Genomic DNA, 19,375 nt, shown 5'->3' with positions numbered 1-19,375 from the left:
GTTTTTGTGCGCAAAAAAAAACAAAAACACCTTTATCCAACTTGTTCTTGTCTTCCGTGTGTGTCTCTACGACGCATGCGCGAGAATATGAAGTAGCGCCGGGGTTCGGGAATCCATGAAATGCTCACTTTAGTCTCATTTTGAGAACTACGCCGAGACCTAAAGCACGATCAATGTAGAATTCAACAGCTTAGACACGCGCGTCTTCCTCTGTTTGTAAACAAATCTCTTCTGGGTCATGTGTCCGAGCGCCGGATCTGCGTCATATTCTCACGCATGCGTCGTGGAGGCACACACGGAAGACAATAACAAGTTGGATAAAGGCGTTATTTTGATTTTTTTTTGCGCACAGAAACTATTGTCGTCGCTTCGTAAAATTATTGTAGAGTCACTGTGGTGAGATGGACTTTGTCACGACGTTTTAAGTGCCTTTTATGGGTCTTGTGAGTGTAAATGTACTGAATGCCAATGGAGGCCTATCTGAAGCCTTTCTCAGCATCAGCTTTACACTAAAATATCTTCATTTGTGTTCCGAAGATGAACGGAGGTCTGACGGGTGTCGAACGACATGAGGGTGAGTAATTAATGACATAATTTTCATTTCTGGGTGAACTAACCCTTTCATACTTCACCAAGAAATGTTGGACAATTTCATGCTCCCAACTTTGTGGGACCAGTTTGTGGACGGCCCCTTCCTGTCCCAGCATGACTGACCAGTGCACAAAGCGTCTCCATAAAGACATGATGAGCGAGTTTGGTGTGGAGGAACTCGAGTCCTGACCTCAACCTGATTGAACAGCTTTGGGATGAATTAGAGCGGAGACTGAGAGCCAGGCCTTCTCGTCCAACATCACAAATGAAGAATCCCCATAAACACACTCCTAAACCTTGAGGAAAGCCTTCCCAGAAGAGCTGAAGCTGTTAGAGATGCAAAGGGTGGGCCGACTCCATATTAAACCCTACGGATTAAGAATGGGATGGCATTAAAGTTCATGTGGATGTAAAGGCAGGCGTCCCAAAACTTTTGGCAATATAGAGTATGAACGTTTGTGGTCGAAGAGTCGATTCATCAGTTTGGTCTTTGTTATGTAGGAACACGGTAAGGAAGTGATCACCATCATCAACCCCGCTCACTTTCCTGACAAGTCCCAGGTGGTGGAGTATCTGGAGCCCATGGTGATGGGAACCATCATCGCTCCGGACGACTTCACTGGGAAGATCATGAGTCTGTGTCAGGTGAGATTTATTGATTCATTTAGAAGTAAAGATCTGGGCCCATATTCATAAAGATTCTAAGAGTCCTCTCAGAAAACTCCTAATTTAGCTTAAAAACTTTTACGTAGGAGTCTTTCGGGACCGATCTGAGAGCAACTCTGAGCAAGGAAAATACAAAAACTTTTATGCTAGTGAAGAGGCGGGGCATTTATTGCATCAGAGGTGTGTCACTTTGCTCACAGCTGATTGGTCTAATTTCAGTTTGAGATCTCTTATCCAGAACATAACCTGCCCTGGAGCAGGTTAGCCGTGGAGCGTAAGTTACTATGGAGATGAACACTGCTAAAAGCCAAACCTCTTTAATGGTACCTAAAACCCAGGATTGGCACAAACTAAGCTTAAACATATCTGGCTAGCCAGCTAAACCGGCTTCGTGGTATAGGCCCCAGGACTTGGACATTTATGTTGGTGTTTTTGCTTTAGTTTATGTGGTAGTCGTCCATGAGGGACTGCCGCTTTACTTTCGTTTGGTTGTTTGTTTATTACTAAAGTTGTGTTTAACTTTCACCGGATCCTTCCACCTTTTTCCGTTATCAACAAACCTTTGTTACAATCAGCTCAAAATATCAAATATGTTTGATATCCTCTGGAATCTGGAATCATATATACTGCGTATAACTGGAATCATATACTGCATCCCAATTTTCTTACTTATGCTGCGTTCACACCAAACGCGAATAGAGCGTCTGGCGCGAGTGATTTCAATGTTAAGTCAATGGAAAGGCGCGTTGACGGGCGTCTGGAGGTCTCGCGGCGCGAAGGACACGTCCAATTCGCGCGAACTGGACGCAAATTGAGCGTCTTGCGCAATACGCGCATTACACGCGAATGGTGCTTTTGTGCATTCACGCGTTTGAAGCGAATTTGCGTCTGACGCCCGAGTTGAAAAATTTTAACTTTGGTGTCAATTCGCGCTGCGTTAACCAATCAGGAGGCTGCTCGCTACGGTCACGTGGTAAAGTGACGTCATGAGAAACCCTGCATAATTTAAAAATAGTACTATTGTGTCACAAAATGTAGTTTTAAGACTTTTTCAGGTGGGAATGTAGTTGTTTAAAGCTCAAATCTGTGGTTTATTTATAAAGAGAGCGCCTATTTAAAAAAAAATAATCTTGTGTTTTTTGAGTTGTGAGATCCAGGCGATCACCGGGCAATCACTGCTCATAACCCCGGCGAAGGCAGCCTTTCCTCGGCCAGTCCTTCTGGCGTCTTCCGCTGGCTCTGATCTCCTGTAGTGGTTCGTTTTGTGTAGATCTAACGGCCGATCTTTGCTCTCATGAATCTATAATTTGTTGTCTGCCAAATCGTTTGGACTGAGGGCAAAGAGAAGTTTCATAACTTTATATTTTAAGGATATTTAAATATACATGCAGTGAAGATAATGTAGGAGTTGCCTGGACCACATTTGTGTGGCTATTAATGTTCAATATATATTTTGAAAATGAAAATGAAAAGAAGCAGAGGTGTTTTATGACATATTTCTCCTGGAGTGCCTTGAACGCGCGTCAATTTCGCTTTCAGCGCTCGATTTATACGCGCGTCCAATTCTCTGCGGTCGCGCGAATGCATTCAAAATGTTCGCGCGTGAAACTAGACGCGGTAGACGCGATTTTGACGCTCAATTCGCGTTTGGTGTGAACGCAGCATAAAGTATGGACTTCTTTTTGATTGTGCAGCAGAAGAGTAGGCACGCTTTGGGACAAACTACTTCATCATAATTTCATCTTTAACAGACTGCTTTAAAAGTTTATAAAACTTTGTAAAAGTTCACAATGTTTGATGAAATAATAGATAACACTGAATAAATAGTTTGGTCAGGTTAAACTGATTATTAATCATTCAAACCCTTTTATCTAATGGTGCTTTCCATTTGACATCTGAAATGCAGTCCCTCCAGAAAAACGCGATTATGCGATCGCATAATTCAATGCATAATCAGCCAAAGTCTGCATATTTATGCGAGGGGTGCATTTTTTCAAATACGCCGCATAAATTGCAGATTTCCACGCGCAAAATATGCTGGGCTTGCATGATTTCACAATCCCTGCATTTTAGTTGCAAAAAAGTCACATATATCTTAGCAGAAAGTTGAAAAATGTTGGGTTTACTTCACGCAAGAGCAGCCATTTCCCCCTATTGCCATGGAAACGTTATGAAGTGACGTAATTACGCGACGTGAACATCACCGAGAAAAGACTTTACAGTTGTAAGATTGCACTTTTTTGTAACCAGTGGGTCAAATCATGTTTCAAAAACCTTACAATTGTTAGTATATTAGTAGTATGTAAATTTATGTTACAGTTAGTGATGGGCGGTATACCGGTTCATACCGAATACCGGTATTTATTTTTGTTATGATATGAATTTTGATGATACCGCAATATCGGTTTGTCGCTTAAACAACATTCGGAACGCAGCGCAGCGCGTCATTGTTTGAGAGCGGTATTTATGCTATTATTTTACCTCTTATCAGACGAACGTGATCATCTCTGAGCTCCACCATAACTTCCGCTGAGCGAGGTCAAAATACGAGCGTGGTCATAGATGTATCGATCGTAGATGCCTCATTCTACTGATCTGTGCAAGCGCTAATGAGGCATCTACCTATACATCTATGACCACGCTCGTATTTTGACCTCACTCAGCGGAAGTTATGGCTGAGCTCAGGGATGATCACGTTCGTCTGTTAAGAGGTAAAATAATAGCATAAATACTGCTGGGTTTCTCACAGAAACTGATGGTTTGGCTAGATCAGACCCTTATTCATCGTCTGGTGTCGTTTAAAGCCCTTTAAAGCTGCACTGAAACTGTCATTTGGACCTTGAACCGTTTGGAGCCCATTGAAGTCCATTATATGGAGAACAATCCTGGAAAGTTTTCATCAAAAAACTTAATTTCTTTTCGACTGCAGAAAGAAAGACGTGGACATCTTGGATGACATGGGGGTGAGTAAATTATCAGCAAAAGTTGATCTAAAAGTGAACTAATCCTTTAAAACAAAAAAATCATCATACAATACGTTTTATTCCTGTGAAGTCTGTCAACTTTAACTGGCTCTGGCTTTCGGGAACTAGCGTCGACTCCTCCAGACTATAAATCGAGACAAACATATGTACAGAAGTTGTGAATTCCAGCCTTAACTAAAAAGAGTAAGTGAAGTAGAAGGAAGGAGGAAAAAAGGCGACTAATAAAAAGATGAATTTGCCTCGCAATTTCTGTGAAAGCATATTTTGAGTCTTGCATTTGTAGTATCCCACAATGCAATTCTCTGCCTTGTTGAAGACCCGCAGGGCTGTTCAGAAGAACATGTTCTACATTGATGACCATCGAGTGATGATGAAGTACCTGTTCCCTCTAAATGAGATCGTGGTGGACTTTTACGACCTGCTCAAATCCATGTCGTCGGGATACGCCAGGTGAGCTCGTCATGAATGAATGAACGCTTAAAGAGGCCATATTATGCCCTTTTACAGAGTCTTGATGTGTTTTTGGGCTCTACTAGAACAGGTTTTCCTGCTTGAATGTTGATTCTTTTCCTCATATCCTCCAGGGTATCTGCAGGTTTCACTAAGTCAAATTTAAGACTTTTTAAGACCTTTTTAAGACCATTACGAATTAAATTTAAGACCTATATAACGCAATAAAAAAAACGTACAATAGGAAATGCAGAATCACAAAAGACTTGCAAAGCAAATTCATTTATTTAAATTGAACAAAGTATTAGTAAACTTGCACTTCCTCATAGCTCAATCCCACCAGGATTACAAACACACTACCGGTCAAAAGTTTGAGAACGGTAAGATTTTTTAAATGTTTTTACAGAAGTCTCTTCTGCTCACCAATGCTGCATTTATGTCATTATGCGAGATGGCAGGTAAGAAAGATCCGTCTTCGCTTTCACAATCGCGTGAACTGGAAGAACTGGAGAACTGAAGCTGAATAAAATCCGTTTGATGCGTCTGTGGTAAAGAGCCTCGCGCCAATAACACGAAAGCTGATTGGCTGCAATATAAGATGCATGTTGGTCTGATTTGTAGTTGTAATACAGCAAACTATAGTTGGACTAGCGAAAGAACGAACTACAACACACACACACACACACACGCATTTCAATGAGCAAGAGGTAGTGTTACATGGACGTAGGAAAATTCAGACCCGTTTTATTAAAATTATTTAAGACCTAGAACTCAATACTTCAGCGAATTTAAGACTTTTTAAGGCCTAAAATTTAGATTTTGAAATTGAAAGACATTTAAGGCTTTTTAAGGTCCCGCGGGTACCCTGTTCTCCTTTCCATATTCCCAGCTAGGGATCGACCGATATGTATTTTTTTAGTGCCGATACCGATTTTTTTTCATAAGCCTTAGCCGATGAGCGAAACGATTTTCTTGAGCCGATATTTGAAACCGATACTGCTTTTGCTCCCTCAATTTACATCATAAAAATGACACTGATCAGGATGATAACAATTTAAAATGTACAATTTAAAAAAGGAACATTTATTGAACTAAAAAAAAACTATATTTAACAAATAGTAAAAACAGGTGAGGTAGAACAAGAAAAAAAAAGAGTTCCATCCATCCATCCATCTTCTTCCGCTTATCCGGGGCCGGGTCGCGGGGGCAGCAGTCTAAGCAGAGATGCCCAGACTTCCCTCTCCCTAGACACTTCCTCTAGCTCTTCCGGGGGGACACCGAGGCGTTCCAAGGCCAGCCGGGAGACATAGTCCCTCCAGCGTGTCCTTGGTCTTCCCCGGGGCCTCCTCCCGGTTGGACATGCCCGAAACACCTTCCCGGGAAGGCGTTCAGGAGGCATCCGGAACAGATGCCCGAGCCACCTCAGCTGTCCCCTCTCGATGTGGAGGAGCAGCGGCTCTACTCCGAGTTCCTCCCGAGTGACTGAGCTTCTCACCCTATCTCTAAGGGAGCGCCCAGCCACCCTGCGGAGAAAGCTCATTTCGGCCGCCTGTATCCGGGATCTTGTCCTTTCGGTCATGACCCAAAGCTCATGACCATAGGTGAGAGTAGGAACGTAGATTGACCGGTAAATCGAGAGCTTCGCCTTACGGCTTAGCTCTTTCTTCACCACGACAGACCGGTACATCGACCGCATTACTGCAGAAGCTGCACCGATCCGTCTGTCAATCTCCCGTTCCATCCTTCCCTCACTCGTGAACAAGACCCCTAGATACTTGAACTCCTCCACTTGAGGCAGGAACTCTCCACCAACCTGAAGTGGGCAAGCCACCCTTTTCCGACTGAGGACCATGGCCTCGGATTTGGAGGTGCTGATCCCCATCCCAGCCGCTTCACACTCGGCTGCAAACCGTCCCAGTGCATGCTGAAGGTCCTGGTTAGAAGGGGCCAACACGACAACGTCATCCGCAAAGAGCAGAGACGAAACCGTGTGGTCCCCAAACCTGACACCCTCCGGCCCTTGGCTGCGCCTAGAAATTCTGTCCATAAAAATTATGAACAGAACCGGCGACAAAGGGCAGCCCTGCCGGAGTCCAACATGCACCGGGAACAAGTCTGACTTACTGCCGGCAATGCGGACCAAACTCCTGCTTCGGTCATACAGGGACCGGACAGCCCTCAGCAAAGGACCCCGGACCCCATATTCCCCCAGCACCCTCCACAGGACGCCGCGAGGGACACAGTCGAATGCCTTCTCCAAATCCACAAAACAAATGTGGACTGGTTGGGCAAACTCCCATGAACCCTCCAGCACCCTGAAGAGGGTATAGAGCTGGTCCAGTGTTCCACGACCAGAACGAAAACCACACTGTTCCTCCTGAATCCGAGGTTCAACTATCGGCCGAATTCTCCTCTCCAGTACCCTGGCATAGACTTTCCCGGGGAGGCTGAGAAGTGTGATCCCCCTATAGTTGGAACACACCCTCCGGTCCCCCTTTTTAAAAAGAGGAACCACCACCCCGGTCTGCCATCCCAGAGGCACTGTCCCCGACCGCCACGCGATGCTGCAGAGGCGTGTCAGCCAAGACAGCCCCACAACATCCAGAGACTTGAGGTACTCAGGGCGGATCTCATCCACCCCCGGTGCCTTGCCACCGAGGAGTTTCTTGACCACCTCGGTGACTTCAGCCCGGGTGATGGACGAGTCCTCCTCTGAGCCCCCAGCCTCTGCTTCCTCAATGGAAGACGTGACGGCGGGATTGAGGAGATCCTCGAAGTATTCCTTCCACCGTCCGACAACATCCCCAGTTGAGGTCAACAGCCGCCCATCGCCACTGTAAACAGCGTTGGTAGGGCACTGCTTCCCCCTCCTGAGGCGCCGGACGGTTTGCCAGAATCTCTTCGAGGCCAGCCGATAGTCCTTTTCCATGGCCTCACCGAACTCCTCCCAGGCCCGAGTTTTTGCCTCCACAACCACCCGGGCTGCAGTCCGTTTAGCCTGCCGGTACCTGTCAGCTGCCTCAGGAGTCCCACAAGCCAGCCAGGCCCGATAGGACTCCTTCTTCAGCTTGACGGCATCCCTTACTTCCGGTGTCCACCACCGGGTTCGGGGATTGCCGCCTCGACAGGCACCGGAGACCTTGCGTCCACAGCTCCGAGCAGCCGCTTTGACAATGGAGGTGGAGAACATGGTCCACTCGGACTCAATATCTCCAGCCTCCCTCGGGATCCGGTCGAAGCTCTGCCGGAGGCAGGAGTTGAAGATCTCTCTGACAGGAGACTCGGCCAAACGTTCCCAGCAGACCCTCACAGTACGTTTGGGTCTACCGAGTCTATCCAGCTTCCTCCCCCGCCATCGGATCCAACTCACCACCAGGTGGTGATCAGTTGACAGCTCCGCCCCTCTCTTCACCCGAGTGTCCAAGACATACGGCCGCAGGTCAGATGAAACGACCACGAAGTCGATCATTGACCTACGACCTAGGGTGTCCTGGTGCCATGTGCACTGATGGACACCCTTATGCTTGAACATGGTGTTCGTTATGGACAAACTGTAACTAGCACAGAAGTCCAATAACTGAACACCACTCGGGTTCAGATCAGGGGGGCCGTTCCTCCCAATCACGCCCCTCCAGGTTTCACTGTCATTGCCCACGTGGGCGTTGAAGTCCCCCAGTAGAACGACGGAGTCCCCAGTCGGAGCACTCTCCAGCACCCCTCCCAGGGACACCAAGAAGGTCGGGTACTCTGCACTGCTGTTTGGCCCGTAGGCACACACAACAGTGAGAGACCTATCCCCGAGCCGAAGCCGCAGGGAAACGACCCTCTCGTTCACCGGGGTAAACTCCAACACATGGCGGCAGAGCTGGGGGGCTATAAGCAAACCCACACCAGCCCGCCGCCTCTCACCATGGGCAACTCCAGAGTGGTGAAGAGTCCATCCCCTCTCGAGAAGTGTGGTTCCAGAGCCCAAGCCGTGCGTGGAGGTGATTCCGACTATCTCTAGTCGGAACCTCTCAACCTCACGCACAAGCTCAGGCTCTTTCCCCGCCAGCGAGGTGACATTCCATGTCCCAAGAGCCAGTTTCCGCGTCCAGGGATCGGGTCGTCTAGGCCCCCGCCTTCGACTGCTGCCCGATTCGCTTTGCACCGGCCCCTTACGGTCCCTCCCGTGAGTGGTGGGCCCACGGGAAGGAAAAAAAAAAAAAAAAAAAAAAAAAAAAAAAAAAAAAAAAGAGTTCAGTGGTGAAAATAAATTCTGAAAATAAATATTTAAGCATAAAATAATTACACTATTGCGCACAGTATCAACAAGCAAGCAGCATAATAAAGTGCACACTGACTGTACTATACTTCATTTTAAAACTATTTACAACATAGTCATTTAATGGTTACACTCTAAAAAAATGCTGGATTAAAAATAACCCAAGTTTGGTTGAATATGGACTAACCCAGCAATTGGGTTGATTTGACCCAGCGGTTGGGTTAAATGTTTGCTTAAAACAACCCAATTGATGGGTTAGTCCATTTTCAACCCAACTTGGGTTATTTTTAACCCAGCATTTTTTAGAGTGTAGTTGCACTTAACTTAATCTCTTGTAGAGCAACACCAATAATTCAGAAAAAAATCTCCCAATGCTCCACGTGAAAATTCAGTCTTTCGACCTTTTACCATCGTGTCAATTCTCAATTGATTTTGATTAATATGCGCGAGGGAGGGAGAGCAAGAGAGTTTGAAGACGATGAGAGCTGCCCTGTGGACGCCTGTCTGTAAATAATGCAGGGGGAAAAATATTGGCGAACACAGCAGCCTTGTGTCGGCCGATGGCGATACACGTAAATCGCAAATCAAATCGCAAATATCAGCCCGATATATCGGCCGGCCGATACACGTAAAAATCGCATGTATCGGCCGGCCGATACTCGTAAAAATCGCAAATATCGGCCCGATATATCGGCCGGCCGATACACGTAAAAATCGCAAATATCGGCCGGCCGATACACGTAATAATCGCAAATATCGGCCGGCCGATACACGTAAAAATCACATATATCGGCCCGATATATCGTTCTAACACTATTCCCAGCCCCTCCTTCTGGAAAACACACTGTGCTCTGATTGGTTGGCTGGAGCAGTGTGTTGTGATTGGTCAATGTCCCGCCCCTTACAATAACCGGCAGTTTAAACACACTACTAACTCACTCAACCAGGCCCCGCCCCTTTGTCATCACTTCTGTAACTATATTTTCCTGTTTTATCCTAGTTTTGACTACGAGGATGCTGGTTATGAGGCGGCCGAACTGATTAAGATGGACTTCCTCCTCAACGGGCGGCCAGTGGAGGAACTCACCATTATAGTTCATAAGTAAGTCGTGATCTTCTCATGATTAGTTTTACTTATATTTCAAGAGGTATTTCAGTGATATTTGATCATTTACATGCACACAAATGCTTGATAGCGTGAGGTTTCCAATTTTCAGCAGGTCTGTTATGGTGCTTATTACAAACTAGTATTTCTTATCATATTATTAGCAACCTATTGTATCCGTTGCCATTTTTAAGTCTATGGCAGCCCATAAAACCACTTGTGGGAAAGTTATTAAATTTGGCACACGGATAGAGGAACATCTGAACATTAACCACAGCAGATTTGGAGTCTCTAACTCAATTTCTCTAGCGCCACCAACTGTCTATATGTTCACTTACGTTTATGCTAATAACCTTTGAACTGTAAGGGCTAGAAACAAGTCTTTTTTCTTCTGATTCCTTGTCTCCTAGACGGATTGATTGCACCCTATGATATCATTCCCCATCATTAAAATGTTCCGCCATTTTGAATTTTAAGTCGTCGAACCGTTCTAGAATAACTCGCAAACGAATTTGACGAATAGCACGCTAAAATGAATTAGGCTATATCTCTGCAACGTTTTAACGTATTCTGACCAAACTTGGTGTGTGTTATGACAACCACAACATGAGTCAACCTGCACAGTTTGGGCACAGTGCCACCTAGTGGTCAGGAAACATGACTCTTTTTGCTTATAACCTCTGAACAGTTTGGCCAAAAATCACTCAATCGATTCCCATATCTGACATTTTGAAATTTGACGTAAAATACTATATTTTATGAACGCATTGGCGAAACTTGGCATGTGTCTTCGGCACCATGCCCTGACAATACTTGAAAAAAGTTGAGGCAGCGCCATCTTGTGGTCAAACGTGATAATGAAATTTACAAATATGCTAATAACATCTGATTAATTTAGTTTATTGTAATGAAACTGGTCTTGATAGATTCTTTGGGTCATGCCAAGAACATAGAAACCAGTTTTGCCATAGTAACTTCCTGTCCGCCATTTTGATTTTCCTTAAAAACGTAATTTTTCGAACTTCTCCTAGACCGTTTGTTCGATTTTCACCAAATTCGAGGCAGATCATCTTCAGACTACGCCGGCAAATAGTTATGGATTTTGTGCGAAAACTGTTTTCGTATACCACATCAATAAATTTGAGGCATGATGCCAAAACGACCGAGGCTGTATCTCTGCAATGCTTTGGCATAATGTCCTTGTCACCTCTCTCTGACCACACCACATCAGTTTCGTAACAGCGCCACCTATTAGTCAAAAGTCATAAACCATTAAAATAAATTTCTAGTGACTGTATTTATTATTTTTCCAGGCATTTTGCCTAAAATCATCTTAATGTGTCTTTAAATACTCATTGTTGCAGTTGGTCTGATGCTTCAGTCGTCTTTGTGCTTGGCCCTTTAATTGCTGCTTGCATATATTTGAATGTTTTAATGTATTATCATATTCATAAACACAGTTTTGCAGCACAAATAGTTTTATGGTTCACTGCACTTTGTCTTTGTCTTCCCTGTTTGTGTTGCGATTGCTAAAAAGCGATGACACCAGCTGTGATTTGTCCTTGTGTTCAGAGAGAAAGCGTACAGTGCGGGCAAAGCCATATGTGAGAGACTGAAGGAGTCCATCCCGAGACAGATGTTTGAGATCGCAGTGCAGGCAGCCATCGGCAGCAAGATCATCGCTCGAGAAACGTGAGTGCTCTACTGTGTGTGTGTGTGTGTGTAATGCCAAGAAAATAACTTTAAACCTAATACTCCTTATCCACGATTCCCTTTTAGGATCAAAGCATACCGAAAGAATGTTCTAGCAAAATGTGTAAGTACCTCTTCTCATATCGAAGTTTTTAGGGGCCAAGCACCGAAGGTGTGTGTGTAGGCACCTATTGAAATCGTTGGCGTTCTTTTTATTATTATTATTCTTCCGCTGTGGGAGTCTATGGCAGCCCATAGAACCGCTTGCGGGAAAGTTATGAAATTTGGCACACAGATAGAGGACAGTCCCAACAGTCACTGTAGCAAATTTGGAGTCTCTAACTTATTCCCTCTAGCGCCACCACCTGTCCAAAGTTGCACTCATGTTTATGCTAATAACTTTTGAACCCTAAGGGCTAGAAACATAATTCCTTTTCCGTCATGAAAATGTTCCCGCCATTTTGAATTAACCAAAAAAACTATTTTTTTAACTACTCCAAGGCTGTTACTCTGATTTTCATTCAATTTGAACCAGATCATCTTCAGACCATGATGACAAAAAGTTATGAAATTTAAGTTGGTTCGTCAAATCGTTTTCGATAAACGCGCAAACAAATTTTACGTAGCGGTTGCAAAAATACACTTAAGGCTATATCTCCGCAATGCTTTATCGTATTCAAACCAAACTTGGTACATGTCATCACAAGCATGACCTGAGTCAATATGCAGCGTTTCGCCACAGCGCCACCTACTGGTCCGTAGATACGAAAAATGGCTATATTTGCTTATAACTTCTGAACCGTTTGTCCAAATCGGCCATTTTGTCTGTCGGCCATTTTGAAATATGTGCTAAAATGCTGTATTTTATGAACACATGAACGGATTGTTATGAAACTCTGTATGGGTCATCAGCACGATGCCCTGAAGGAGCCTGAGAAGTTTTGAAACAGCGCCACCTAATGGATTTTTTTTTCAAATGCTTCTAACTTTGGCTGTGATTGACTTATTTTCATGGGAGTAACTTTTTTTGTCTCCTGAATCCTCGCCGAGTCCAACGATACCAGACTTGCCAGGTTTTGACGTATGTTTTGAGCAGCGTTGTAATTTAGCGCTTATAAAATGTAAGCTGATATCTTCGAAACCGCTAGTCCGAGCGAGACGAGACCAGCGGCAGAAGTTCAGAAACATAGGTCAAAAGCAACATTATAATGCTCAAATGTCAAAATATTGATAGTAAGGGGGAGTAAAATCCAATCAAAGTCAGGTGTCAGTCATTTTATACGTGTTTTTTCATATAAATGTCTATTAAGTCCAAAACGAAATGAGATATTTTCACCAAAATTTACACACACATGTATCTCGGGCTCACTCCGAGGACACATCAAAAAATTGTAGGATTGTGGCTCTTGGTGGTGTTATAATAGAACAAAACATGAAATTCCCATTGACTAAATTTGCCTAAAATCATCTTAAAATGTGTTTAATTGTTGCAGTTGATCTGACACTCACAGCCATGTTGGCTCATTTGCGCTTGGCCCCGGTATTGCTGCTTGCAGATATATTTAGCTTGATTAGCTTCTGATTCTCGATCACATCTGTCTTTGCTAGTACGGCGGTGACATTACACGGAAAATGAAACTGCTGAAGAAGCAGGCCGAAGGAAAGAAGAAAATGCGGAGCATTGGAAACATAGACGTCCCAAAAGACGCTTTCATCAACGTTCTCAAACGGACGTAGTTCCCGCTGGAACATAATCATGACAGACTGGGCTTGATTTGTGGAGGTGAACATGCCAGTGTACAGTATGGTGATGGATTCAGAAATGCTATTAAAGTTTATATAACGGAGTGATGTTATTCTGGGAACGTAAAGCAGGTTAGATGAATTAATCTCCGTGATGCTGAAACACTGCAGTTCTCTCAGGAGGAGACTCAGAGAATGCAGGCTAAGGGGTTTTGTTGGAAGCGTTTAGACTGAGTGGACGCAGAAGTATTTGGCAGCTCTGCTTTCCTTTCCACGCATTTATTTGATCTCATTGCAGTGGCTGTGGACGCGAGGCTTGTGTTCTGAAACGCTTCTGCTCAGTGTTTGATCAAGAGCTTTATTTTGCGTGAAGAAAACCGTTTTAGGACCTGTGAAATGTTTAATATATTCACTGTTTTCTCATTAGATGAGTCAGGGTTATAATTGTTAGCTATAACTATTAAAAACATTTCATATCTATCCATCCATCCATCTATCCATCTATCCTTGATCCATCCATCCTCGATCCATCCATCCACCCATCCATCCACCCACCCTCTATCCATCCATCCATCCATCCACCCTCTATCCATCCATCCATCTATCCTCAAGCCATTCATCCACCCTCTATCCACCCATCTACCCACCCTCTATCCATCCATCTACCCACCCTCTATCCATCCATCTACCAACCATCCATCCATCTATCCTCAAGCCATCCATCCACCCTCTATCTATCCATCCATCCATCCCTCGATCTATCCATCCTCTATCTATCCATCCATCTATCCTCGATCCATCCATCCATCCATCCACCCACCCTCTATCCATCCATCCATCCACCCTCTATCCATCCATCCTCTATCCATCCATCCACCCACCCTCTATCCATCCATCCATCTATCCTCAAGCCATCCATCCACCCTCTATCCATCCACCCTCTATCCATCCATCCATCCCTCGATCCATCCATCTATCCTCGATCCATCCATCCATCTATCCTCGATCCATCCATCCATCCATCCATCCATCCACCCACCCTCTATCCATCCATCCATCCACCCACCCTCTATCCATCCATCCATCCACCCTCTATCCATCCATCCATCCATCTACCCACCCTCTATCCATCCATCTACCAACCATCCATCTATCCTCAAGCCATCCATCCACCCTCTATCCATCCATCCATCCCTCGATCCATCCATCTATCCTCAAGCCATCCATCCATCCTCTATCCATCCCTCGATCCATCCATCCTCTATCTATCCATCCATCTATTCTCGATCCATCCATCCATCCACCCACCCTCTATCATCCATCCATCCACCCACCCTCTATCCATCCATCCATCCATCCATCCATCCATCCTTCGATCCATCCATCTATCCTCGATCCATCCATCCACCCACCCTCTATCCATCCATCCATCTATCCTCAAGCCATCCATCCATCCTCTATCCATCCATCCTCTATCCATCCATCTATCCTTGATCCATCCATCCTCTATCTATCCATCCATCCTCTATCTATCCATCCATCCATCCATCCATCCACCCACCCTCTATCCATCCATCTACCCACCATCCATCCATCCTCTATCTATCCATCTATCCTTGATCCATCCATCCACCCTCTATCCATCCATCCACCCTCTATCCATCCACCCACCCTCTATCCATCCACCCACCCTCTATCCATCCACCCACCCTCTATCCATCCACCCACCCTCTATCCATCCACCCACCCTCTATCCATCCATCTATCCTCCATCCATCCATCTATCCTCCATCCATCCATCCATCCATCTACCCACCATCAATCCCTCCTCTATCTATCCATCTATCCTCGATCCATCCATCCATCCACCCACCCTCTATCCATCCATCTACCCACCATCCATCCATCCTCTATCTATCCATCTACCCTCGATCCATCCATCCACCCTCTATCCATATCTGTGGGATGAGCTGAACAAAACAAGTCTGATCTGGAGTTCAGGGGTAATATGAGCTGGTCATGTTTCGGTAAGATTCATCCTGTTCGTATAAATATTGAGTGACAATAAATTAAACTTTTTTTATTATTATTTATCAATCCATGAGCAAGTACACAAAGAAATTCACTAAATATTTTAACAGTTTAATAGAAATAAATTTGTAAGTCCATAAAAATGTGAATCGCCTTCCCATGAACATTCAGTGAAGCTCAGAAACACCAACAACACACACACACACTTCTTCAGAAAGCCACAATGTCAGATGAATCTAATGTGTGTTTCACAATGACTTTATATTTTTATACAATATAAAACAGCTTGTATATCAAAGTACAGTAACTAAAGAGTATACATGAATACTGCATGTCATGTGTAAAATGAGTGAACTTCAAAAACATTCACACACTTTACTCAGATTTGGCAATAAAAGCATTTTAACACATGAGTAGCGAACGTTCACTGCTGAGAGTAACCTGGATTCATTCAAAGGCAAGGAAATGTGCTTGACATCTTATAAAATGGCATTGAATTAAGACAATCTGATCACAGATCAGCCTATAGATAATGATCAGGATATAAACACCACGAATGATCATCAACCCTTAACACGTACAGAGACCAATACTAGATTAGGAGAACGCAAGGAATATATATTAAAGTGTGTTTATTTTACAGCCGTCAAAACGATCTGACATACATTGTGAGTGTGAGTGAGTGAGTGAGTGAGAGAGAGAGAGTGTGTGTGTGTGTGTGTGTGTGTGTGTGTGTGTGTGTGTGTGATAGAGAGTGAGTGAGTGAGTGTGTGTGTGTGTGTGTGTGTGTGTGTGTGTGTGTGTGTGTGTGTGTGAGAGAGAGTGAGAGAGATCGATTTGACAGCACTAATTTCTTTATGTAACATCTAAACAAAAAGAAAAACTCTTTCAAGAAGTCGCCTTGGAGTCAAATTCCACATTCAAGTCGACTTTAGCTTGTGTTATTACAAAACTGACCATAATCTGTGCAAACACATGTTCGGTGTTTCCTGATGGAACTACAGTACAGAGGAAATGATGGATACGCTTTCTCAGAATGAAAGAAGAAAGGATTTTTTTTCTTATTAGTGATGTCAGAGTGATAGTGTTATAACGTGATAAAGAGTGGCTGAAGGGGTTAAAGTAAGAGTGTAAGAGCCCTAAAACACTGGCTTCATCTGGAGTGCATGAACGGCCCCTGGGAAAGCAGAGGTGGAGCACATCTCAAACCCGCTGGGGTCCCCGGGGCCACACTGAGGTCAGGCCGGATCCTGCCGGGGTCCAGCCGGGGTCCAGCCGGGGTCCAGCCGCTTCAGTCCTTGTAGTCCTTGACACTGAGTGTGGGCTCGACCAGCTGGTTGTGGACGTGCATCAGCCCTGCGGGACAGAAGATCCGTCAGTGCGGTTAAACCCAGCCCAGCCCAGGATATTACACCCCCAGCAGAGAGAGAGAGAGAGAGAAAGAGGGAGAGAGAGCAGATCCGTCAGCCCAGGATATTACACCCCCAGCAGAGAGAGAGAGAGAGAGAGAGAGAAAGAGGGAGAGAGAGCAGATCCGTCAGCCCAGGATATTACACCCCCAGCAGAGACTGAGCTCATTCCAGACGGTTAGAGCTCCAGACAGAGCCTTGAGCCAAACGCTCCACCAGAGGAGCAGCAAACACACCACTAACTGTTCACTGAGTTACACTTAGAAGAGGTCAGTGAGATTCTGTCTGTCCATTCATTCATCCATCCATCTATCTATACATCCATTTATCCATACATCCATCTATCTATACATTCATCCATCTATACATCCATCTATACATTCATCCATCCATCTATACATCCATCCATCTATCTATACATTCATCCATCTATCTATACATTCATCCATCTATACATCCATCTATACATTCATCCATCCATCTATACATTCATCCATCCATCTATCTATACATCCATCCATCTATCTATACATTCATCCATCCATCTACACATTCATACATCCATCTACACATTCATCCATCCATCTATACATCTATACATCCATCCATCCATCTATACATTCATCCATCCATCTATACATTCATCCATCCATCTATACATTCATCCATCCATCTATACATTCATCCATCCATCTATACATTCATCCATCCATCTATACATTCATCCATCCATCTATCTATACATCCATCCATCTATACATTCATCCATCCATCTATCTATACATCCATCCATCTATCTATCTATACATTCATCCATCCATCTACACATTCATACATCCATCTACACATTCATCCATCCATCTATCTATACATCCATCCATCTATCTATACATTCATCCATCCATCTACACATTCATACATCCATCTATACATTCATCCATCCATCTATACATTCATCCATCCATCTATACATTCATCCATCCATCTATACATCCATCCATCCATCTATACATTCATCCATCCATCTATACATTCATCCATCCATCTATACATTCATCCATCCATCTATACATTCATCCATCCATCTATACATCCATCCATCCATCTATCTATACATCCATCCATCTATACATTCATCCATCCATCTATCTATACATCCATCCATCTATCTATCTATACATTCATCCATCCATCTACACATTCATACATCCATCTATACATTCATCCTTCCATCTATACATTCATCCATCTGTCCATCCAGCCATCAATCAATCTATCTATTCATCTATACATCCATCAATCCATCCATCCATTCATTCATTCATCAATCAATCAATCAATCTATCTATTCATCCATTTATCCATCCATCTGTTCATTCATTCATCCATCTATCTATCTATACATTCATTCATCCATCAATCAATCTATCTATTCATCTATACATCCATTTATCCATCCATCCATCCATCCATCCATCCATCTATACATTCATTCATCCATCAATCAATCAATCTATTCATCTATACATCCATCCATCCATCCATTCATTCATTCATCAATCAATCAATCTATCTATCTTCATCTATACATCCATTTATCCATCAATCAATCTATCTTCATCTATGCATCCATCCATCCATCCATCCATACATACATACATTCATTCATTCATCCATCAATCTGTCCATCCATTCATCAATCTATCTATCCATCCATCCATTAGTGATGGGCATTTTAAGCATAAATAATTTTTGATGATCGCTGGGAATTATTCGGTTATTATTTGAAAAATCGCACCCCTCCCCCACACACACATGTATAGACTACACACACACACAGAGAGAGAGAGAGAGACCGAGAGAGAGAGAGACAGAGAGACCGAGAGAACGAGAGACCGTTCACGCTCTCAGTCTGTATGATAACAAGCGGTTTCATTCATTAGGGAATAGACTATATTAACTCTATAATCTATATCATGAGTGTAACAGCTGAAGCTCATGACTCTCATTGGACATCGCCCCAAGTTACTGCACCCGTTATCTGGACTGCACTGCCTTCAACAGTCACACTTTCTCAAGCCAACTTCAAACTTTGTCTTGACAAACGTTTTTATCTACATCTTTACTCACTTTGACGCATCCCTGCTGAATAAAAGTATTAAATCCTTTAAAACCAGATAGTATATATGAGCCCTGAGGTCATCAAGAGCTTCATAAAGTCCCACCAGTACCGGGTTCAGCTTTAGTGGTTATTAGTTCATCTGCTGGTAGTTTGCTCTCCAAAGCTTCACGCACCTTTAAAATACTTGACGGTTTTGACGCGGAGCTCCAGCGTGGCGTCCTCATCACAGATGAAGATGGTTCGAGGATGCTGCTGGAAGGCAGACACCGTCCACATGTGATTCACGCCCTCCTCGATGGCTTTATACAGGGCGAAGGC

General features: G+C 44.0%; 2 protein-coding genes across 2 annotated transcripts in view; one reads left to right on the top strand and one right to left on the bottom strand.

Moving 5' to 3' along the window:
• The window catches only part of guf1 (GTP binding elongation factor GUF1), a 32,702-nt gene extending 18,720 nt beyond the window's left edge, over window positions 1-13,982 (top strand). The window contains exons 12-17 of the mRNA XM_079839524.1: window positions 1,093-1,236; window positions 4,558-4,691; window positions 9,956-10,057; window positions 11,633-11,752; window positions 11,840-11,876; window positions 13,361-13,982. Coding sequence (XP_079695650.1) covers window positions 1,093-1,236; window positions 4,558-4,691; window positions 9,956-10,057; window positions 11,633-11,752; window positions 11,840-11,876; window positions 13,361-13,489 — 666 coding nt within the window. The 3' untranslated portion in view covers window positions 13,490-13,982. The remainder of the gene's footprint in view (window positions 1-1,092; window positions 1,237-4,557; window positions 4,692-9,955; window positions 10,058-11,632; window positions 11,753-11,839; window positions 11,877-13,360) is intronic.
• A 1,577-nt stretch (window positions 13,983-15,559) lies between these two features.
• The window catches only part of gnpda2 (glucosamine-6-phosphate deaminase 2), a 23,999-nt gene continuing 20,183 nt past the window's right edge, over window positions 15,560-19,375 (bottom strand). The window contains exons 6-7 of the mRNA XM_079839525.1: window positions 19,231-19,375; window positions 15,560-16,882 (exon numbers count right to left, since the gene is read on the bottom strand). The exon at window positions 19,231-19,375 is cut by the window's right edge and continues 30 nt beyond it. Coding sequence (XP_079695651.1) covers window positions 16,818-16,882; window positions 19,231-19,375 — 210 coding nt within the window. The 3' untranslated portion in view covers window positions 15,560-16,817. The remainder of the gene's footprint in view (window positions 16,883-19,230) is intronic.

Source organism: Gobio gobio (genome assembly GCF_949357685.1).
Source record: "Gobio gobio genome assembly, chromosome: 16".
Taxonomy (NCBI): domain Eukaryota; kingdom Metazoa; phylum Chordata; class Actinopteri; order Cypriniformes; family Gobionidae; genus Gobio; species Gobio gobio.
The sequence above is the reverse complement of the archived record's forward strand: the minus strand, read 5'-3'. Positions and strand labels throughout refer to the sequence as shown.